The 24,157-nt window shown below is 41.9% G+C and overlaps 2 protein-coding genes across 2 annotated transcripts in view; both read left to right on the forward strand.

Moving 5' to 3' along the window:
• LOC149475533 (putative fatty acyl-CoA reductase CG5065) overlaps positions 1–24,157 on the forward strand; it is a gene marked incomplete at its 3' end in the record, with an annotated part of 59,854 nt that overhangs the window by 34,806 nt on the left and 891 nt on the right. The window contains exons 2-11 of the mRNA XM_089713225.1: positions 4,118–4,337; positions 4,868–4,984; positions 5,918–6,040; positions 8,505–8,630; positions 11,999–12,152; positions 15,957–16,058; positions 17,094–17,286; positions 17,637–17,743; positions 20,159–20,291; positions 23,880–24,137. Coding sequence (XP_089569351.1) covers positions 4,236–4,337; positions 4,868–4,984; positions 5,918–6,040; positions 8,505–8,630; positions 11,999–12,152; positions 15,957–16,058; positions 17,094–17,286; positions 17,637–17,743; positions 20,159–20,291; positions 23,880–24,137 — 1,415 coding nt within the window. The remainder of the gene's footprint in view (positions 1–4,117; positions 4,338–4,867; positions 4,985–5,917; positions 6,041–8,504; positions 8,631–11,998; positions 12,153–15,956; positions 16,059–17,093; positions 17,287–17,636; positions 17,744–20,158; positions 20,292–23,879; positions 24,138–24,157) is intronic.
• Positions 41–954, forward strand: LOC149475535 (uncharacterized). Its single transcript, XM_089713227.1, has one exon. It carries the CDS (start codon positions 207–209, stop codon positions 714–716), a length of 510 nt encoding a protein of 169 aa, XP_089569353.1. The 5' UTR covers positions 41–206; the 3' UTR covers positions 717–954.

Here is a 24,157-nt window from a genome sequence, read left to right on the forward strand (position 1 = left end):
CAACCGAAATGTTTTCCGACAACGGTAAAAATTTTGTAGCTGCCGTGAAAGAATTGAATAGTTTTCTAAAGGCTAATCAGGAACCTCTCTCTGAGTTTGCTGCTCAGGAGGGAATACAATTTTCTTTTATCCCCGCTTACGCTCCTCACTTTGGTGGAATATGGGAGGCCGGGGTTAAGTCCGCTAAATTTCATATAAAGCGAGTCATGGGCAATACTCATCTCACATTTGAGGAACTTTCGACATTGTTTGCTCAAGTGGAGGCCATTCTCAATAGCCGTCCTCTGTGTCCCATGTCATCTTCCCCCAATGACTTCCTTTCCTTGTCCCCAGGGCACTTCTTAATCGGAAGACCATTGAATGCACTGCCGGCTCCTTCGTTGGATAACGCTAAAGAGAGCTCCCTGGATAGATATGGCAGACTTGAACAAATTCGCCAACACTTCTGGAAGAGATGGCAGAAAGAGTATATCTCAGAAATGCAACTACGAACCAAATGGAAGATTGACAAATCAAAAATAAACGTCGGAGACCTCGTACTTCTTCAAGAGGATAATTCTCCACCACTTTGTTGGCGCATGGGGCGTATCGTTCGATTATTCTATGGAACAGACGGCGTTGGTCGAGTTGCGGACGTCGAAACTACAAGAGACTGCGTTCGAAGACCTTTGGTTCGACTGTGTCCTCTACCCACTTCTGAATACCTTCAAGCTTGAAAATCTACGCTTTTCACCGGGGGGAGGATTATGTCTACGCCTGTTAATTTATAATAGCAATCGCGCGCGCACCGACATTGATTGTCATTTTTATTTATTATTTATTGGCCGGGTAGAATGTATTTTTTTACTCACAAAGAAACCTTTGTACAAATGGGGCGTTGGTGTTGAAAATAAAATCTTTATACAAGTAATATTGAGTTTCCCTAAAGAAATTCCAGTTCCCATGCCTAAAGCGGGAACAAAGGGGTTAGTACAGTGAAACTTGGTTAAGTGGGACCTGGATAAGTGAGAAACCTCCATAACTGGAACTCATGCTGAGGTCCCAACACTTTGACACTGAATTACCTCTGTTAGTGGGACGAGGTAAACCTCTATATCTGGGATTTGTTCTTTCGATTTATCATCATAGTTACCTCTATAACTGAGTCAGAGAGTAAATTTTATATGCATAAACCTCTGTAACTGAGATAACCATAGAGATAACATTGTTTGTTTACTCATTCTTATTTCACCCACAAATTATTTTATTTAATGATCGCACCTGTATAACTGAAATAACCTGTATTCTCACCTCTAATAATGGAACCCTCTGTAAATGAGACAGATATTTATTTATACCTGTATATCTGAGACACTGGGTAAGTGGAATACCTCTATAAGTGAAACGAAATTGCAGGTCCCTTGATGTCTCACTTAACCAGGTTTCACTGTATATAATTTTAAATTTAGACAACGTGAAAGTTTAGTTTATTATAATACGGTTTATTACCTATCAGTTTAATAAATTGAATTTTGATATATTAGCTAGTTCAATAAAGAAACGAATCTTCAATGGCGGCCAAAGCTGACTTTGACAGATGGTAGGATCAGCAAAAAAGAAAATAAAAATAACGTAAATTGATAATTATTTTATTAATTATTTCAAATTGTTTGTTGACAAACTTTTTTGTTATTGTATTTGTGTATTTATATGAATTATCATATTTACGTATACAGAATGTAATAAAATCCCCATAATACTTGTAATAAGCCCATAAAACTGAACAACTTTTCCCAAAGAACATATTTTGTCAAATTCCAAGAAAATATTATTTACTTTCGCAAATGAATAATTGTCATTGTAAATTTATGATAAAAACTATTATAGGGAAAATCAAATACATTTTAGTGATTTTATTTTTCCATTTTTTTTTGCATACCGTACGGCCGTGTGTGAGCGAGAGGGAATGATAAGCGCCGCCATTGAAGATTCGTTTCTTTAAAGAACTGACTAATACATTGTTATATTGCATACGTTCATAATTAGGCCAAGATATCGCATCAATCGATAAAGTATTATAAAATATCGATAAACGTTTAAAAACCCACGATTATTTTATCGGTTTTTGGCGAAAATACTTAATCTATACTAATATTATAAAGCTGAAGAGTTTGTTTGTTTGAACGCGCTAATCTCGGGAACTACTGATTCGATTTGAAAAATTCTTTCGGTGTTAGATAGCCCATTTATCGAGGAAGGTTATAGGCTATATATCATCACGCTACGACCATCAGGAGTGGAGCCACGGGGGTGAAACCGCGCGGAGCAGCTAGTATAGAAAGAAAGAAAGAAAGAAAGAAACTTATGTAAATCTTAATCTTATATATAAAATTCTCGTGTCACATTGTTAGTCCGCAATCCGCATACTCCTCCGAAACGGGTGGACCGATTCTCATGAAATTTTCTGTGCATATCGGGTAAGTCTGAGAATCGGCCAACATCTATTTTTCATATGTACCACGGGCGAAGCCGGGGCGGACCGCTAGTATACATATAATATATAAATCTCGTGTCACAATGTTTGTCCTCAATGGATTCCTAAAACAAAATTGGCACACCATGTGCAGTTCGATCCAACTTGAGAGATAGGATAGTTTAAACATGTAGGTACCACGGGCGAAGCCGGGGCGGACCGCTAGTGTGTAATAATAATTACTTACCGTCTTATTACAGTGAGAATACAATTCTTTCATAATGTGAAGCGTGTTATTAATTTAATTTAATTATCTTTGTAATTTATTGCAATTCATTCAAACCTGTCTAGCCGTATAGGTGTTTAAGAAAAACAAACATTGTTAAACAAAAAATGTGTGCTTGTACTAGTGTACACACGTAAGAAGTGAAACTTCTTTATGACCTTATTTTTAAAACAATAATTTACTATATGCAGCTTTACAGAAATACGTGGAATCACGCGTGGTAGGGATAAGAAAAAGATGTCGCGTAACGGAAAAATGTAACGCGTAACGAAAAAATGTTACACTAAATTTTTTTCCAACCCCGATAAAGAAGTTTCACGTAACTAGATAAACAATACAATTATTACGATTCGTTGAATTTTTTATGTTTTCCCAAATATCTGCATAATCATACTTACATAGATAATATTGTAAAATATTATCTAAATTATTTAAAATTAAAATTAATCAATACATTGATATCCGTTTGACTCATAAATTAGTCATAGAAAATTAAAATCTAAATTGAAATCTTAGTTGATAGAATTTCTCTATACTAATATTGAAGCAGTTTGTTTGCTTGAACGCGCTATTCTCAGGAACGATTGGGTCCGATTTGAAAAAATATTTCCAGATTATCTTTAGACCCTGAGAAAGAACATAGGCTACCTTTTATTGCGAAATATGTACCACGGGCGAAGCCGGGGCGGACCGCTAGTTATTTATATTGTCGTAATGCAACATTGAAGTATGATGATTAATATTTTTATCGATTATTGTATTGTATATCATGTTTTTTAAGTGCAGTGATGTCATCTAAATGATAAACAAATTCTGATTAAATTTGAACACGCCTATATTATCTTCACAGATTCCTTTAAATTCGATTTTACTTTGTACACTTTTCAAGGATCGGACAAAACAATAATAATTAGAGTAGAATCAGCTTGAACCGGTCGCGATGGTACCTACCTTTTAATCATGTATTTTGATGATTCAATATCCGGCTTCTATTACGTCCCATCAAATTCGGTTCAGCCGTTCCAGAGATTAGGTGGAACATCAGAAAGACAGACAAAAATTGTAAAAAATTATTATTTTGGTATGTGTATCCATATCTACACTAATATTATAAAGAGGAAAACTTTGTTTGTTTGTTTGATTGATTGTAATGAATAGGCTCATAAACTACTGGACCGATTTTGATGAAATTTGGCACCGATAATCTTTAGACCCTCAGAAAGAACATAGGCTACCTTTTATTGCGAAATATGTACCACGGGCGAAGCCGGGGCGGACCGCTAGTAATAAATAATTTAGTTAAAAGCGGTTATTTTTATATAAGAAACATTCCAATTGTACATAAGAAACTTATTCAATTATTATTTCCCTTGTTACAGATGGGAGATCCTAACCATGAAATAAATTGACGCAACGCATTCAACACGTACGCCGAACGCACACGCACCGTACATGCCACCCAGCGTCGACTGATACGTACACGAGAAGATACATAAGATGGCGTCATGTCTACACTTCCAGCGAGACTACGTTCCGGTTGCCGATTTTTACGCGGAGAAATCGATTTTTGTTACTGGCGGCACGGGGTTTATGGGAAAAGTGAGTTTTTGTTATAAATTCTAAGGCCTATTGTTTGCATAATACGCGACGGTGCTAGGCCCCACGACGAGCGTCTGACGCCGCGTTATCGTTTTGCACGATAAACGCATGACGCGGCATTGCCGCTACGCATGATGCGAAGGTGCCGCTCCGAACGATGAACGCATAACTAGCGGTTGACGCGACATTGCCACGCCGCACGACAAGCGGCTGACTTAACGTTGCCGCGCCGTTTTTGTTTATTTACTAATAAATTACACAAGATGCAGGCTACTGCCACAGCTACTGCTTTCTGAGTCAGTGCCCAGTGGCTTTTTATTTCTATAATAATTATTAATACATATTACTTATGACGATTCAATATCGAGCTACTAAATTATCTTGTATCGTTTTCTCGTAACACTAATCGAAAAAAATACTTATTTTTGACAGATATTTGAATGCGTCCTTACAATCTATCGTAGAAAGATAAGTTTAAGGAACAAATACATACTTATGTGTTATTTAATGGTTGTTTTAACATTTTTCAGGTATTAGTAGAAAAATTACTACGAAGTTGTCCAAAAATCAAAAACATATACCTACTGATGCGGCCGAAGAAGGGGCAAGATGTTACGTCACGGCTCAGCGAACTCACACAGTCACCGGTAAGTTGTGGCACAATTGTTAATTATTTGCCTAGGCAAGTCGTTCAAAATTAGCTCTAGAATGTCACTTCTCTGTCGAAATCTATACAAAAAAATATTTCTCTTTATAATATACTGATATATCTTCTCTATAATATCAGTATATTAAAAAGAGAAATATTTTGTGTTTGTTTGTTACAATGTAACTTGAAAACAACTTAATAGTTTTTTTTATATTTTCTGCATTGAGTTATATGTACTACGTACTAGAGGGGATATCGCTACTACACTTTTTTATCACGAGTTAGAGTCAATCGTCTCAAACTCAATTTTTTTTGTTACATTGATTGGTTTTAATTGATAAGTTTATTCATATTTTTTTAATAAGATAAACAATATTTATTTGTTACATTGATTGGTTTTAATTTATAAGTAATAAGAGGCAGAATATATCTACAAAGTGTATGACTCACAAGCCTTCCCGCGCCGCCGCGCTTGTCGCACAGATTTTGTTCGTGGTGCCCTCTCTAGTAATAATATGTACCTCAATGATTTTCTGCCATTTAAGAACAACATCTTTACGGATTATAATATGACATTTATATCCCGGGTGAAGAGGCTAGACACATATTAATCATTGTTCTTTTGATTTATAAATCATTTGCTATAAAACTACAAAAAAAATGTATGCGTGTACTAGAGTACACACGTAAGAAGTGAAACTTCTTTATGACCTTAAAAATGTCACGAGTATGGCGTAACGCAAAAATGTCACGCGTACGGCGTAACGCATAAATGTCACGCGTACGGCGTAACGCAAAAATGTCACGCGTACGGCGTAACGCATAAATGTCACGCGTAGGTACGGCGTAACGCAAAAATGTTACACTAAATTTTTGTCCAACCCCGATAAAGAAGTTTCACTTCAATAAAACAATCGTATTTATGTTACAGTTATTCGAAACGTTAAGAAGAGACCGACCGCACGAGCTGAACAAAATAGTGCCAATCGTTGGTGATATCACTGAGCCACAACTAGGAATCAGTAATGCTGACCAGGATATGTTGTGTCGGGAGGTATGTAACTTAAAAATATTTGTAAACAACATCTATACAGGGTGTCCCACTGTTGGTATACTAAGCTCAAAGGAGGTTATAGTTTTGCATACTCTGAGTACGTAAAAAATACTTATAAAATTCCAGATGCATTTTTTTTCAAATAGATGAAACCTTAAAACTCTATGTGTAAACCCATAACAAGCAACCCGCCCAACTTTGCCACCAGCACGTGAGCTATCGTTTAAGATTATGTTTCATAGACAAAATGCTCACATTAGAGAAGCGGTATATGCCGGCTGCGCGAAGCTAGAGAAGAAAACATGGATTTTCAGGAAAAGTTAAGCAAAAAATTTTTGACGTAATTTTGTTGTTAAAGTATTTTTTACGTGATCAGTGTATGCAAAACTACAAGATCCTTCGCGCTTAGTATACCAATAGAGGGACACCCTGTATATATTAAACTCAAAGGTGCCTGATATAGTGATCTATCAACGCACAGCCCAAACCACTGGACGTATCGGGCTGAAATTTGGCATGCAGGTAGATGTTAGGACGTAGGCATCCGCTAAGAAAGGATTTCCCGAAATTGCGGGAACGGGGAAAAACGGGGATGCACGTACAAAGTCGTGGGCGGAAGCTAGTTCAATATATGTTACAGCCAAAACTCCTAAGGGTCCGTTCACACAGACCGGCTCGGAGAGCATCGGCGCGCATTTTTCTTTTCACACAGACACATACCGGATCGTATACGCTTGGAATTGGTCAGAGCGGAGCCGCCAACTATTATTAATTATATTAACTATTATTAATACTATTTCACATAGACCGACAGGAAGCTATCTGAAAGCGGATGCGCATGCAATCAGAGCCGAACGGCTCCGCGAACGAGAAAAAGTACGCGATCGGAGCCGGTCAGCTCCTCTTATTATTTTACACCAAGCGCGTTCAATTATTTTTAATGCCAAAAGCAGTGCACACGCAAAAAAAAAACCTTACTACAAATACTAAAAACTCTGTTTTAATCGTGATAAGAATCTGCTCTCCTCTCCGAGCCGGTCTGTGTGAACGGACCCTAATCGGTCGAGAGCACTTTTGACTGTTAAAATTACACAAAAGTGGTTTTGGTCGTTCGTTACAGTTAAAAAATCTATTTTCCCATGACAGAAAGTTCAGTTTTTTTTTATTTATTCTTAAAATATTACTGGATATCGCAAATAATTATTTTGAATGTGAACAATAATAATTAATAGCTACACTTTTTTTTAACATCATGCAAAAAGTTACATAAAAATCGAAAATAAACAATTAATTGAGCCAAAAAAGCGGCCTTATCACCGCGACCTTAAAGCGATTTATACCAAGCAACCTAAGTACGGGTTACTTGAAATTAAAATCAAATTTAGAAACTAAAATTAAAATCAAATTTAGAAACTGTGTAAAATTTTAAGACCTTTTTTTATAATTGTTGTATATGTTATAGTCAAAGTCCGATACACAGTCTCTTCGCGGAAGGACTGGTTTATCCTAGGTTTGGCCAAAGCCATCAGGCAATCCCCGAAATACATTTCAATTTCGCCCTTTGCCTAAAGTATTATTAGTCAAACCCAGGAGCTCCTAACTTTTCAGTCAAACGTCGAAAGTAAATTATTCTGTTTCGGTTTTGGCCTAGTCAATCCTAGAAGCGACTACAATTCTCGGTCAAACGTTGATCTGAACATGTTTAAACAGGTTCATAATGTCTCTCGCGGACCGCGGTGTTCCGACTAGGAATGGGTCGTCGACGCATTTTTCATCAACGAGACTAGACCGTTAAATGTCGTTCAATTACTTAAGAAATTATTAAAACAATAAACATCAAAATTTTAAAAATGTTATTTTTTTATACTTAATCTTATAAAAACTAACCTCCGTATATTCCAAAGCATTTATTTATTTATTGCACATCGTACAAAAGGCGGGCCTAATGCCACACGGCATTCTCTCAAAGCATCTCAAATATAAAAGTGAAAATCACGTAAGCTGACCAATCAGGTGTCAGAACTGGCAGAGTTAAGCGGTTCTTAAGACTTGAAAGCTGCTTAAATGATAAAATGCTTCCAAATATACGAAGACAAGACACTTCATACCTATATCGGAGTTTGACTCGTCAAACCCCGATTTAATAAAATTGTGTTTTGACGTTTGCCTGACCAAATTAGTCTCTCCCAGATTTGACGAAAATTGTTTAGTCAAAGGCCGAAAATTTACATTTGTTTGGGCTTTGACTAAGTCATTCAGTCTGACCTGAGGATTGACCAGTCCAACCTAGGAGCGCCGGAGCTTCGGAGTTTGCCTATAACATATACGCCTGCTTTATGGCCAATTCAGTTTATGAAATAATTATTAATGTACTTCTGTAAATTGTATTAATTGAGTCATTATTGGTGTGTCTAATAAATAAAATAAAAAATAAAAAAAAAACTGTGTGATTCATAATTTGCAGGTGTCCGTAGTATTCCACTCGGCAGCCACAGTGAAGTTCGACGAGAAGCTAAAACTGTCGGTCACCATCAACATGCTCGGCACGCAGCAGCTCGTGCAGCTGTGCCACCGCATGCTGGCGCTGGAGGTGAGTCGGGGAAACAAACGAACAAACAAACAAAAAAAATTGGTTGTCTGTAAAGTCGGTTTACTGACGATAGTTGAACGTGACAACGTCCGATTGTGCTTCTTTGTCGCTCGTTCCGCGCTCTCGCTTGCACTTCAAGCCTTACATGGAACGCCTCAGAGCGAGGTAACGCCGCATGAGTCATGTTTTTTCGTGCGTGCAGCCGGCTCTATCGAATTATAAGACGTTGTCACGTCAAAAGGACGTGTGTCACTCGGAGACTGCCGCGGTAAAGCTATTGCATGCTATGCCTTCAAGCCACACTTCCGCGCCCGTCCCCGTGGGGAGCGTGAGGTTTTTCGTTACGGAATTTCTGGATTCGGTCCCCGCGCTCAAGGCCCGCGATAGAAGCTATGCAATAGCTTAAAAATATTTATATAATGGGGCAGGATCTGAAATTGAGTCTTTTGTCATGTCAGGGAAAATTTTCTCATTTGTCATAAATCATTTGAATGCTATATAAAAACTAAATATTAATTAATAGTTTAACTGTTTAAAAAATACGCTTAAACCTCCTAAAATTATTGTATAGTCACCGATCCTTGATAAGTGTACAAAGTTTGAATTAAATCTATCCGTTTAAAGTGGGTCAAAATCGAGTCTAAGGGCCGGCGAAGATATGGCGGAGCGCATTTTTCATTGTCAAATTATTATAGACATTGTCCTCATTAAAATAATATTCAAAAGCGCAGCGTGCTACCTATTTCATGTGATACTTCGATGCTCCTCGGGAATAAATTGTTGTTCCATATTTGATTTTGAATGCGCTGCGCTCCTCATATCTGCTCCGGCCCTTAGACTCATAGAGAAAAAAACTATCGGTCTTTGAGCTTAACATATGTTACATATATGTTTAACTAGCTTCCGCCTGCGGCTTCGCCCGCGTGGTGTTTTGATAAAAGGTAGCCTATGTTCTTTCTCAGGGTCTAAAGATTGTCTATGCCAAATTTCATCAAAATCGGTTGAGAGGTTTAACCGGGAAAGCGTAACAGACAGACAGACAGACAGAGTTACTTTCGCATTTATAATATTAGTATATTAGTAGGGATTATTATAAGATTTTAATTTACCGTTGTTATCAAGGATCTCGTTATTTTGACGTTCGTTTCTTTATTCGACGACGCGGTTGGCGCAGTAGTAACAGGTAAAGTAACTGCCTACTGAGCCGACGGTCCCGGGTTCGATCCCCGGTCAGGGCAAATTATTTGTGTGATGAACTCAATTATTTGTTCTTGGGTCTGGGTGTTATTATCTATACAATATGTATTTATTAAATATTATATTTATCGTCGCCTAGTACCCATAACACAAGCCTTAATTGAGCTTACTGTGGGACTAGGTCGATTTGTGTAATAATGACCTATAATATTTATTTATTTATTTATGTGCATTGGTGCACTTGGCGATAGACTAACGCGACTTCCTTCGGGAACACGGGCGTTTTGGTCCCTCGCCAAGGCCATCCAAGGTAACTTCTGTCGTTCATCCTTTCCACCTTTGCACAAGGACGAAGACTCTCTGGCCCATTCCGCTAAAGAGAAAGCCGAACTCTTGGGCGCTCTCTTTGCTAGGAACTCGACTCTTGATGACAGGGGAAAGACACCGCCGACCATCCCGCGGTGCAACCATTCAATGGCGGATATACGTTTCACACAACGTGCCGTTCGAAATGCTCTCTTTTCCCTTGACATCCATAAGTCGACAGGGCCGGATGGAGTCTCCCCTATTGTGCTTAGGACATGTGCTCCTGAGTTGGCACCGGTTGTAACGCGTCTTTTTCGGCTCTCTTACGCCAAAGGCATTGTTCCGAATTCGTGGAAGACTGCTCTTGTCCACCCAATCCCTAAAAAAGGCGATCGCTCAAATCCGTCTAACTACAGACCGATCGCCATCACTTCTTTACTCTCCAAAATAATGGAATCCATTATTAACTGCCAGCTCATGAGGTACCTGGAGGAGAACCAGCTGTTAAGCGACCGGCAATACGGTTTCCGTAGTGGTCGCTCGACTGGTGATCTTTTGGTGTACCTCACTCACAGATGGGCGGAGGCGGTTGAGAGTAAAGGGGAGGCATTGGCTGTAAGTTTGGATGTAGCGAAAGCCTTCGATCGGGTCTGGCACAGGGCACTTCTAGCGAAATTACCATCTTTCGGACTTCCTGCGAAGTTATGCGATTGGGTTGCCAGCTTCCTGGAAGAGAGGAGCATTAAGGTCGTTATCGACGGTTCTTGCTCTAAGCCTCTTCATGTGAATGCTGGTGTCCCACAAGGCTGCGTGCTATCTCCTACACTGTTTCTTCTGCATATCAATGATTTGTTACAAATCAGCAACATTCATTGCTATGCGGACGACAGTACGGGGGATGCTCTTTATCCCGGCCGTGCAAACACTTCAAAGGAAAGCCTTAATGAGAGCCGAAACAAACTTGTGTCTGAAGTCGAGTCTTCTCTTCAAGAAGTCTCGGATTGGGGCGAACTTAATCTTGTCGAGTTCAATCCCCAAAAGACACAGGTTTGCGCGTTCACCGCTAAAAAGACCCCATTTGTCGTAGAACCTCGGTTTAAGAGTACTCCCCTTAGTATATCGCCGAAAATCGGAATCCTCGGAGTTGAAATCTCGAGTGACGTTCAATTCCGCAGTCATTTGGAAGCGAAGGCTAAATTAGCCTCGAAAAAGCTTGGTGTGCTCAGTAGATCGAGACAGTACTTCAAGCCGGCCCACCGACTTCAGCTGTACAAGGCTCAGGTGCGACCGCATATGGAGTACTGTTCTCATCTCTGGGCCGGAGCTCCACAGTACCAACTCCTTCCTCTTGACCGCATCCAACGTCGAGCAGCTCGAATTGTCGATGACCGTAGGCTTTCCGATAGGCTCGATCCTCTGTCAGTGCGAAGAGACGTTGCGTCTCTCTGTATACTGTACAGAATCTACTATGGGGAGTGCTCTGAGGAATTGTTCCATCTACTACCAGCCGCACAGTTCCACCACCGGACCACACGCCGTAAAAATCTGTTCCATCCGCACCATCTGGATGGTTGGCGCTCCACCACTGTCCGCTTCACCCGCAACTTCCTTCCGCGTACGGTGAAACTGTGGAACAATTTGCCACCTGCGGTGTTTCCGAACAACTACGACATTGGGGCCTTCAAGAAAAGAGCTTATTTGTCCTTAAAAGGCCGGCAAAGCACCTGCAACACTTAGTGTTGCAAGTGTTTATGGGCGGTGGTGATCACTTACCATCAGGTGGCCCACCTGCCCCTTTGCTTGCTCTGACATAAAAAAAAAAAAAAAAAAAAAAAAAATGTATACCCTCTCATTCCTCCCCACAGGCGTTAGTCCACGTATCGACAGCATACTGCAACTGCGAAAAGGAGTCCGTCGAGGAGATGGTGTACCCTCCCCCCGCTCACCCGGAACACGTGGTCACGTTGGTACAGACGTTACCCGATGAGCTTGTTGATAGGATCACGCCGGATCTTGTTGGTGAGTCACAGACATACATACACACATACACACACACACACATACACACACAGATGTTACAGAGAAACACAATAAACAGTATGAGACGCAAATAGACACAGATATTGACTGATACAGGTATAGAAACTAATACAGATACCTATAGAAACAGCTACAGAAACTCAAACTCAAACATTTATTTACTCAATTGGGCTTCTTTTAGAAGCACTTTCGAATCGTCATTACTTATTTTTTTATCCTTACCACCGATTACTTATATTAAAACTAGCGGTCCGCCCCGGCTTCGCCTGTGGTACATATTTCGCAATAAAAAGTGGCTTATGTCCTTTCTCAGGTATCAAAATATCTCTATACCAAATTTCATGCAAATTGGTTCAGTAGTTAAGGCGTGATTGAGTAACAGACAGACAGACAGAGTTACTTTCGCATTTATAATACATATTAGTATGGATGTGCTATTTATTAAATAAAGTTGGTGCCGAACATTAAGCACTTAGTATTAAGCCCGTGCACCGACATCAAACCTTTTTAATAAATAGCACATATAAATAATATGTAGTAAATAATAATGTCAAATCTTTTTTATTTCTTACTTTTCCGTTTTTGAAGTCGGTTGTTTTTAACGCAGTTATTTTTATTAGTGAATATTAAGCTTTCCGTGCGATTAGAGCTTTTTATGAAAATTAAGCTCTCCGTGCGATTAGAGCCTTTAATGAAAATTAAGCTCTCCGTGCGATTAGAGATTTTTGTTAAAATTAAGCTCTCCGTGCGATTAGAGCTTTTTGTGAAAATTAAGCTCTCCGTGCGATTAGAGCTTTATGTGAAAATTAAGCTCTCCGTGCGATTAGAGCTTCTTGTGAAAATTAAGCTCTGTGTGATTAGAGCTTCTTGTGAAAATTAAGCTCTCCATGCGATTAGAGCTTTTTGTGAAAATTAAGCTCTCCGTGCGATGAGAGCTTTTTGTGAAAATTAAGCTCTCCGTGCGAATTGAGCTTTTAGTGAAAATTAAGCTCTCCATGCGATTAGAGCTTTTTGTGAAAATTAAGCTCTCCGTGCAATTAGAGCTTTTTGTGAAAATTAAGCTTTCCGTGCGATTAGTTTTTTGTGAAAATTAAGCTCTCCGTGCGATTAGAGCTTTTTTGTGAAAATTTAGCTTTCCGTGCGAATTGAGCTTTTTGTGAAAATTAAGCTCTCCATGCGATTAGAGCTTTTTGTGAAAATTAAGCTCTCCGTGCGATTAGAGCTTTTTGTGAAAATTAAGCTTTCCGTGCGAATAGATCTTTTTATGAAAATTAAGCTCTCCGTGCGATTAGAGCTTTTTGCGAAAATTAAGCTCTCCGTGCGATTAGAGCTTTTTGTGAATATTAAGCTTTCCGTGCGATTAGAGCTTTTTTGTGAAAATTAAGCTCTCCGTGCGATTAGAGCCTTTAATGAAAATTAAGCTCTCCGTGCCATTAGAGCCTTTAATGAAAATTAAGCTCTCCGTGCGATTAGAGCCTTTAATGAAAATTAAGCTCTCCGTGCCATTAGAGCCTTTAATGAAAATTAAGCTCTCCTTGCGATTAGAGCTTTTTGTGAAAATTAAGCTCTCCGTGCGATTAGAGCTTTTTGTGAAAATTAATCTTTCCGTGCGAATAGATCTTTTTATGAAAATTAAGCTCTCCGTGCGATTAGAGCTTTTTGCGAAAATTAAGCTCTCCTTGCGATTAGAGCTTTTTGTGAATATTAAGCTTTCCGTGCGATTAGAGCTTTTTTGTGAAAATTAAGTTCTCCGTGCGATTAGAGCTTTTAATGAAAATTAAGCTCTCCGTGTGATTAGAGCTTCTTGTGAAAATTAAGCTCTGTGTGATTAGAGCTTCTTGTGAAAATTAAGCTTTCCGTGTGATTAGAGCTTTTTGTGAAAATTAAGCTCTCCGTGCGAATAGAGCTTTTTGTGAATATTAAGCTTTCCGTGCGATTAGAGCTTTTTGTGAAAATTAAGCTTTCCGTGCGATTAGAGCTTTTTATGAAAATTAAGCTCACCGTGCGATTAGAGTTTTTAACCGACTTCAAAAAAAGGAGGAGGTTATCAATTCGGCCGGTATATATATTTTTTTTAATGTATGTACACCGATTACTCCGAGGTTTCTGAACCGATTTACGTGATTCTTTTTTTGTTCGATGCGGGATGGTGTCGAATTGGTCCCATAAAATTTTTAATTTTTTTGCGGATAGGCCCAGTAGTTTTTATTTTATGAGCATTTTTGTCTGTACTCGATGACTAAATTGAAATGTAGCAAGTAACTTTGATTCACTTCAATCGGTTAATTGAGCTGAAATTTTGTATACATATACAAATTTTGTATCATCATACGTTGCGCAAACCGGTGTCTCTCAGGGCTCTCACCTAGGACCCCTGCTTTTTCTCATATTCGTGAACGATACTGACGACGACGACGAACTGTAAACTCACCTTCTGACACCATTCTTGTTCAAAACGATCTCAATAAAATTAAAGAGTGGTGTCTTGTAAATGTCTCTCAATGCATCTAAGTGTTTTCATATAAGGTATACCAGGAAGAAAAAACCACTTGCTGCCATGTACGAGCTTGACGGCGCACCTTTAAAAGAAGTTAGCGAAATTCGCGATCTCGGTTTGACCATCGATAAAAAGTTAACATTTATTTCTCAAATAAACAAATCAGTCACTAAAGCTGCCCAGATGTTAGGATTTCTCAAGCGAAACACGGGTTGCTTTGGTGTAAAAACTAAAACAATTTTGTATAACGCCTTAGTGCGCAGTCATCTCGAATATGGTAGCCTTATATGGAATCCATTTTATACAGTTCACTCACAACGCATTGAGAGTATTCAAAGAACCTTTACAAGGCACCTAGCGTTTATAAGTAGTGGTTTCTCTCATAGACAGCCATACGAACAGCGTCTTAACAAATTCAACATGATATCTTTACATAATCGAAGATATTCAAGTACCTCATTCATTTCCAAGGACACGAATAAACAGAATCTTCCATATTCCTCTTGTCAAAACTAATTTGGGTGCACAGGCTCCTCTCATTCGAATTCTTAAGGAATACAACAAACTTAACAGTACCATCACGGGCCTTGATGTATTCGGTAGCCAGCTATCCCAATTTAAAAGAATTGTTTTCAATTATTTACGTATCTACCCACAGTATTAAGAAATAGTGTCTTATTTTATCTTTTTTTTTATCTTACTATTATTTTTAATCTGCTTCAATATTTTAAAACAACGCATCATGTTTCATGTGACTTTTTTTTAAACCATGTTTTAGATGTTAGTGTAAAAGTTTTGTCATAGCTCAATTTATGTACACCGTAATTGTCATATATTATAGATAATATGTTCAATATGTATTTTTATAAAACTTTATATAATGTATGATGTGGTGTTACTTAAATAAATAAATAAATAAATACGTATTATTTATACTAGCGGTCCGCCCCGGCTTCGCCCATGGCACATATTTCGCAATAAAAAGTGGCCTATGTCCTTTCTCGGGTATCAAAATATCTCTATACCAAATTTCATGCAAATTGGTTCAGTAGTTAAGGCGTGATTGAGTAACAGACAGACAGACAGAGTTAGTTTCGCATTTATAATATTAGTATGGATTAATTGTACGAAAAAGAAATTACCGTTGAAGGGGCATGCGCATGCTCCTTCAACATTCAATCTAAATTAATTTCATTAAAAGACTTATACCTGCATGACGCAAGGAAAAAATGAAATAAAAAAAAAATATGCAATAAAAATAAAACAATTTTCTTCTACACTTCCAGGTGACAGACCGAACACATACACGTTCACGAAAGCGTTAGCGGAAGACATGTTGATACGCGAGTGCGGTAACCTGCCTGTGGCGATCGTGAGGCCGTCTATTGGTGAGTAGTAAGTGTAAAGTGTAAGTGTAAGTGTAAAGTGTAAGTGGAGGGATAAGTTGTGAGGTTAAAGTGTAAAGTGAAAGATATATTAAGAGTAAGAGTAAAAATTAAAATGTAAAGTTAAAGTCAAGTTAAAGTAAACTTAAAGTTTAGAATATCATCAAAACCAAATAAAATGATAATCTTGGTAGTTAAATATAATAATATGTATTTTAGTAGTCTTTGATTAAATTTACATTGTATGTACATTTATTAGTTTGCGTAAATACATATAAAGTCAAAACTTAAAAGTCTGTAACATTTTGTTTTTGTCGGGAAATTAAATTAAACAACGGTACATATTGACTACAAATACTTTATTAACGGATAAGTCATGTAAAAATGCATAAATAAACACTATTTTAACCCAAATAACACTACTAAATCACTACAAAGTTTGTTTGTTTGTTTGAACGCGCTAATCTCGAGAACTACTGGTCCGATTTGAAAAAAATTTTCGGTGTTAGATAGCCCATTTATCGAGGAAGGCTATAGGCTATATATTATTACGCTAAGACCAACAGCAGCGAAGCCACGCGGATGAATCCGCGAAGCACTGCTAGTAATGAATAAATCGCGTTTAAACTCCGTTAAAATATAAATATATATATTTATACACAATTAATGTAAACTGTCTGCTTCATTGATAGTATTGTAGTCATGGAGTGGATTCCTAGCTGTAGTCATATTGTATTATTTTTACTAAAATAATTTTTAATTTATTTATAATTTTTACTTACAAAAAATGAGTCCTGATTGCTTGAATAAATGAATAAATTATTAATTAAGCTATTGCATAGCTTCTATCGCGGGCCTTGAGCGCGGGGACCGAATCGAGAAATTCCGTAACGAAAAAACCTCACGCTCCCCACGGGGACGGGCGCGGAGGTGTGGCTTAAAGGCATAGCATGCAATAGCTTTACCGCGGCAGTCCCCGAGTGACACACGTCTTTTTATTTGTTATATTATTAACAGTATTCTAAACATTGTTTCCAGTGCTATCCTCCCTCAAGGAGCCCGTCAAGGGCTGGGTGGACAACTGGAACGGCCCCAACGGCATCATCGCCGCCGTGGGCAAAGGGCTGTTCCGCACCATGCTCGGCTCGGGGTCGCGTGTCGCGGACCTCGTGCCGGTGGACACTGTGATCAATCTGATGATTGTGTGCGCGTGGCGGACGCATTTGAAGCGGTGAGTGGGGGTAGGGGGGGGATATGGGTTCAATAGCATGTGTCTATCAAATTATCCATTTATTTGGACTGTGAGCACGCTGAAAACTTTCTTAGCCCATTCAAGTGTAAAAAATATGTTCAGACGATTCATTTAGTGTTCGACTCAAGTACCCTCACTTTATTTAAGCCTTTGTGATGTAGAATCAAAGTATATTCTTATTGTGGTCAATATATTACTTATTCAACCCGGCCTCGTTTTGATTTTTGACATGTAGCTTTATTGTACATATTATTTTTGAAATAATATATCATTTCAAACAGTATTTTGGTCATAAAAATAACCTATATTTATTTTCATGTATTTTCCAGCGGTGAAGGCGTAGTAGTTTACAACTGTTGCACGGGCCAACAGAATCCGATCACGTGGAGTCATTTTGTACGGACCTGCTTCAAATATATGAGAAAACATCCCTTCAGTGAGTGATTTTTGTTTTTTTTTTGTTTTATTGCAGTAGTTTGCCTGGGTTGAGCAAAAACCTAGCTTCTGTTACGGTTTTAGTTTTTTAATGGTAAAATATTTTTAATAAAAGTAATTCCATCGATTTATAAATAATAATTTATAACATATAACGCTAAAAGTCTTAATCTGATAACTGATAAGTGATACGTGAACCTGGAAATACAAATCATTTAAAAAACTCAGTTTGATCTTAAAAAACCTATCAATTACGTGCAAAAATTTTATTTTCTTTTGACCACGCAAAAAATTGCATCCTTTTATGCATGTTCGTAGCCATGGTAGTAATATAACGAAAAGATGAAGTCAAAGTTTGATTTTATGTTTAAGCCAAAGTCAAAGTGAAAGTTTAAATTAAAGTCAAAGTTCAAGTCGAAGCCGATATTGTCGAATGCAACCCATCTATGACTCGTTTTAACGGCCAAGCTACCATTTCTGGTACCCTGACGGGCAAGGGACTAGCAGATGATGTAAAAGTAAAAATCTGGGTATAAATCAAATTTAAAGTTGATATAAAGTGTTTTTAACCGCCACGCTACCATTTCTGGTAAAAGTTAAAGTCAAAATTAAAGCCAAAATCAAAGTTAAAGTTGAACACCATCCTACAATGATTTGTTTAACCGATAGGCGATCTCTTCATCTGGTACCCGGATGACACGGGACCCGCTGATGATGTAAAAGTTAAATCTGGGTAAAAATTAAAGATTGCAACGTGTTTTTAACCACCACGCTACCATTTCTGGTAAAAGTTAAATTGAAGTGAAAGTTAAAATCAAAGTCTATGTTTGAATAGCTAAATTCCATTTAGTCCATTGAAAAGTTACATTTGGGGTTGCATTTTTTATAGGACGCAATTTTATTTTTTGATGTGTATTAGTGTGAAGCTATCACCAAGTTTGTGGGGTCGCCACCCTTGTCCCACAGCCGCCATCTTGAAAATAGCGTTTGATATGGTTTTTACGATATATCTCAAACTATATATTTCTTGAAAATAGCGTTTGATATGGTTTTTACGATATATCTCAAACTATATATTTGATAAAAAAATATTGTTAACATTATTTGTTGCAAATTAAATTGTCTACAACTGACAATTACTCTAAAAAACGCAAGGTTAGGCCTAAAAAATGTAACATTTCAATTTTCAATGGATTAATTCTACAATGACATCATTTAGACGACGTGGTTGGCGCAGTGGTAAATGAAATGCCTACTGAGCCGACGGTCCCGGGTTCGATCTCCGTTCAGGGCAAATACAGGGTGTCCAGCAGCAGATTTCAATGTTTGAACGCTTCTAGTTTTAAAACGCGACGTGCGAGGGGGACGCGGGGGGTGTCATTCAGCGCGTGAGTTCTGCGGATTTTTTAGTCGCCATGGAGCAGTGGAGCGGAGAGCATCGCGCTTATGCTATTGAGGCATACTTTTCGGGTGATTTCACTGGCAAAAACACGCCATCGGTTTAATAACCATTATCAAATTCATCGTTTAAGAGATGGACCTTCGATAAATTTGATACAGTCGTGGCTAGCAAGGTTTAGGGCTACAGGTTCAGTCATTAATAACCCTAGGTCGGGACCAGCACCATCAGTATCCACGATAGAAAACATTAAACTTGTTATGAATTCTGTAATTGAAAATCCTCGTTTATCACTTCGCACATGTTCGTCGATATTGGGAATTCCTAAATCGTTTTTCAGGTCATTATGTGAAAAAAGGTTAAGCTCCATCCATACTAAATTCAGATTATTCAAGATTTGCTACGGCTCATACTGCTAATGTGTCAATGAATTCAGTGCGGCAGTTATTTCCTGAAAAGCATATATCCCGAAACGGCACCATCCCGTGGCCACCCAGGTCACCAGACCTAAGTCCATGTGACTTTTTCTTGTAGGGCTATCTAAAAACTGTGGTTTACCAATCAAATCCAACAACCATAAGACAACTGAAGGAAAATATCCGGGCTGAAATAAACAGCATTCCCAGTTCCCTTTGCAAACAAGTTTTTCTCAACATGCGGAATAGATTGAGGAGTGTGTGAGAGTAGAAGGGCGGCATTTGGAAAATGTAATTTTCAGGAGATAAAATGCGCACTCGTCTTCTTTTGACTTTAATAAAAATATTTTGTTTAGAAATAATACTTCTTTTTTTACAAGCCCTCAAACATTGAAATCTGCCACTGGACACCCTGTATTTGTGTGATGAACTCAATTATTTGTTCTTGGGTCTGGGTGTTATTATCTATATACGTATTTATTAAATGTTATATTTATCGTCGCCTAGTACCCACAACACAAGCCTTAATTGAGCTTACTGTGGGACTAGGTCGATTTGTGTAATAATGTCCTATAATATTTATTTATTATTTAACGTGTAGGCGACCTATTCTGGTACCCGGACGGCGACATAACAAGCAACCGGCTGAAGCACTCAGTACTATCGCTGCTGCAGCACCGCGCGCCCGCCGCCGCGCTCGACGCGCTCGCCACCGCCGCCGGCAGGAAGCCCACGTGAGTGTGCGCACTGACACAGATACACAGACACAGACACACAGACACACAACCAGCTGAAGCACTCGGTACTGTCGCTGCTGCAGCACCGCGCGCCCGCCGCCGCGCTCGACGCGCTCGCCACCGCCGCCGGCAGGAAGCCCACGTGAGTGTGCGCACTGACACAGATACACAGACACAGACACACAGACACACAACCGGCTGAAGCACTCGGTACTGTCGCTGCTGCAGCACCGCGCGCCCGCCGCCGCGCTCGACGCGCTCGCCACCGCCGCCGGCAGGAAGCCCACGTGAGTGTGCGCACTGACACAGATACACAGACACAGACACACAGACACACAACCGGCTGAAGCACTCGGTACTGTCGCTGCTGCAGCACCGCGCGCCCGCCGCCGCGCTCGACGCGCTCGCCACCGCCGCCGGCAGGAAGCCCACGTGAGTGTGCGCACTGACACAGATACACAGACACAGACACACAGACACACAACCGGCTGAAGCACTCGGTACTGTCGCTGCTGCAGCACCGCGCGCCCGCCGCCGCGCTCGACGCGCTCGCCACCGCCGCCGGCAGGAAGCCCACGTGAGTGTGCGCACTGACACAGATACACAGACACAGACACACAGACACACAACCGGCTGAAGCACTCGGTACTGTCGCTGCTGCAGCACCGCGCGCCCGCCGCCGCGCTCGACGCGCTCGCCACCGCCGCCGGCAGGAAGCCCACGTGAGTGTGCGCACTGACACAGATACACAGACACAGACACACAGACACACAACCGGCTGAAGCACTCGGTACTGTCGCTGCTGCAGCACCGCGCGCCCGCCGCCGCGCTCGACGCGCTCGCCACCGCCGCCGGCAGGAAGCCCACGTGAGTGTGCGCACTGACACAGATACACAGACACAGACACACAGACACACAACCGGCTGAAGCACTCGGTACTGTCGCTGCTGCAGCACCGCGCGCCCGCCGCCGCGCTCGACGCGCTCGCCACCGCCGCCGGCAGGAAGCCCACGTGAGTGTGCGCACTGACACAGATACACAGACACAGACACACAGACACACAACCGGCTGAAGCACTCGGTACTGTCGCTGCTGCAGCACCGCGCGCCCGCCGCCGCGCTCGACGCGCTCGCCACCGCCGCCGGCAGGAAGCCCACGTGAGTGTGCGCACTGACACAGATACACAGACACAGACACACAGACACACAACCGGCTGAAGCACTCGGTACTGTCGCTGCTGCAGCACCGCGCGCCCGCCGCCGCGCTCGACGCGCTCGCCACCGCCGCCGGCAGGAAGCCCACGTGAGTGTGCGCACTGACACAGATACACAGACACAGACACACAGACACACAACCAGCTGAAGCACTCGGTACTGTCGCTGCTGCAGCACCGCGCGCCCGCCGCCGCGCTCGACGCGCTCGCCACCGCCGCCGGCAGGAAGCCCACGTGAGTGTGCGCACTGACACAGATACACAGACACAGACACACAGACACACAACCGGCTGAAGCACTCGGTACTGTCGCTGCTGCAGCACCGCGCGCCCGCCGCCGCGCTCGACGCGCTCGCCACCGCCGCCGGCAGGAAGCCCACGTGAGTGTGCGCACTGACACAGATACACAGACACAGACACACAGACACACAACCAGCTGAAGCACTCGGTACTGTCGCTGCTGCAGCACCGCGCGCCCGCCGCCGCGCTCGACGCGCTCGCCACCGCCGCCGGCAGGAAGCCCACGTGAGTGTGCGCACTGACACAGATACACAGACACAGACACACAGACACACAACCGGCTGAAGCACTCGGTACTGTCGCTGCTGCAGCACCGCGCGCCCGCCGCCGCGCTCGACGCGCTCGCCACCGCCGCCGGCAGGAAGCCCACGTGAGTGTGCGCACTGACACAGATACACAGACACAGACACACAGACACACAACCGGCTGAAGCACTCGGTACTGTCGCTGCTGCAGCACCGCGCGCCCGCCGCCGCGCTCGACGCGCTCGCCACCGCCGCCGGCAGGAAGCCCACGTGAGTGTGCGCACTGACACAGATACACAGACACAGACACACAGACACACAACCGGCTGAAGCACTCGGTACTGTCGCTGCTGCAGCACCGCGCGCCCGCCGCCGCGCTCGACGCGCTCGCCACCGCCGCCGGCAGGAAGCCCACGTGAGTGTGCGCACTGACACAGATACACAGACACAGACACACAGACACACAACCGGCTGAAGCACTCGGTACTGTCGCTGCTGCAGCACCGCGCGCCCGCCGCCGCGCTCGACGCGCTCGCCACCGCCGCCGGCAGGAAGCCCACGTGAGTGTGCGCACTGACACAGATACACAGACACAGACACACAGACACACAACCGGCTGAAGCACTCGGTACTGTCGCTGCTGCAGCACCGCGCGCCCGCCGCCGCGCTCGACGCGCTCGCCACCGCCGCCGGCAGGAAGCCCACGTGAGTGTGCGCACTGACACAGATACACAGACACAGACACACAGACACACAACCGGCTGAAGCACTCGGTACTGTCGCTGCTGCAGCACCGCGCGCCCGCCGCCGCGCTCGACGCGCTCGCCACCGCCGCCGGCAGGAAGCCCACGTGAGTGTGCGCACTGACACAGATACACAGACACAGACACACAGACACACAACCGGCTGAAGCACTCGGTACTGTCGCTGCTGCAGCACCGCGCGCCCGCCGCCGCGCTCGACGCGCTCGCCACCGCCGCCGGCAGGAAGCCCACGTGAGTGTGCGCACTGACACAGATACACAGACACAGACACACAGACACACAACCGGCTGAAGCACTCGGTACTGTCGCTGCTGCAGCACCGCGCGCCCGCCGCCGCGCTCGACGCGCTCGCCACCGCCGCCGGCAGGAAGCCCACGTGAGTGTGCGCACTGACACAGATACACAGACACAGACACAGACACAGATACACAGACACAGACACACAGACATATATGTACACAACACATACAAATACACTGCACATATATATACAGGATGACTGGTAATTCGACGTGATCCTTCAAAGGGGTTATAACTTATACTAGAGGTCATTTGCAACAAATTAAGTCCGGTTAATCAGGGGTCAAAAATGGATGGTTATTGAGTTGTATAACCCCTTTGAAGGATCACGTCGAATTACCAGTCACCCTGTATTTATACACATTATTTTTACCATGTAACCAATTTTAATTTATAATTAAGTACTAGTTACGAGGCATATTGTAAATTTATCTTAGAGGCAAGCTGTTTCTCCTAAATACAGGTTGCCCAGTAACTTGGCATGTACAAATTGTTTTAGTAGCCTTATACTTCTACATGAATAAATAAATATGTAATAAAATAATAAAAATCATTAATTGAACAATTTGTGGGTTAGGTACAAACATTTGGACCCCAAACAAGGACAGCCTGTATTTTGGGGTCCACCTTCCTTAATGACACAATAATAATAGAATAAAAAATTGTATATTGTAATAATTTGTAATCAAATTGAAATATTTCTGTGTGCGTTGAATCTGTACACATTCTTGTCATCTATCTTATGATTAATTCCCCAATTTCAGCATGATTCGCGTGCAAAACAAGCTGGAAAAAGCCTCAGCCTGTCTCGAATACTTCACGACCCGCCAATGGGCGTTCGCGGACGGCAACGTGCGGGAGTTATGCGCTTCGCTCGCACCGCGCGATCGAGAATCGTTCGACTTCGATGTCAGCGCCATAGATTGGGACAAGTATATCGAGTCCTACGTGCTCGGGATACGGTGCTTCTTGTTTAAAGAAAGTCCCGAGACGTTGCCGAAGAGTAGGCGTGTTTTGAGAAGGTAGGTATGGGAAAAAAGGC

Source organism: Colias philodice, chromosome 30 (assembly GCF_061535455.1).
Source record: "Colias philodice isolate Cphi_HAF_F1 chromosome 30, ilColPhil1 Martin Lab GWU primary, whole genome shotgun sequence".
Classification (NCBI taxonomy): Eukaryota; Metazoa; Arthropoda; class Insecta; order Lepidoptera; family Pieridae; genus Colias; species Colias philodice.

Excerpts from the sequence above, each read along its gene's own strand:
- LOC149475535 (XM_089713227.1), top strand. The coding sequence starts at position 207 with ATGGGCAATACTCATCTCACATTTGAGGAACTTTCGACATTGTTTGCT.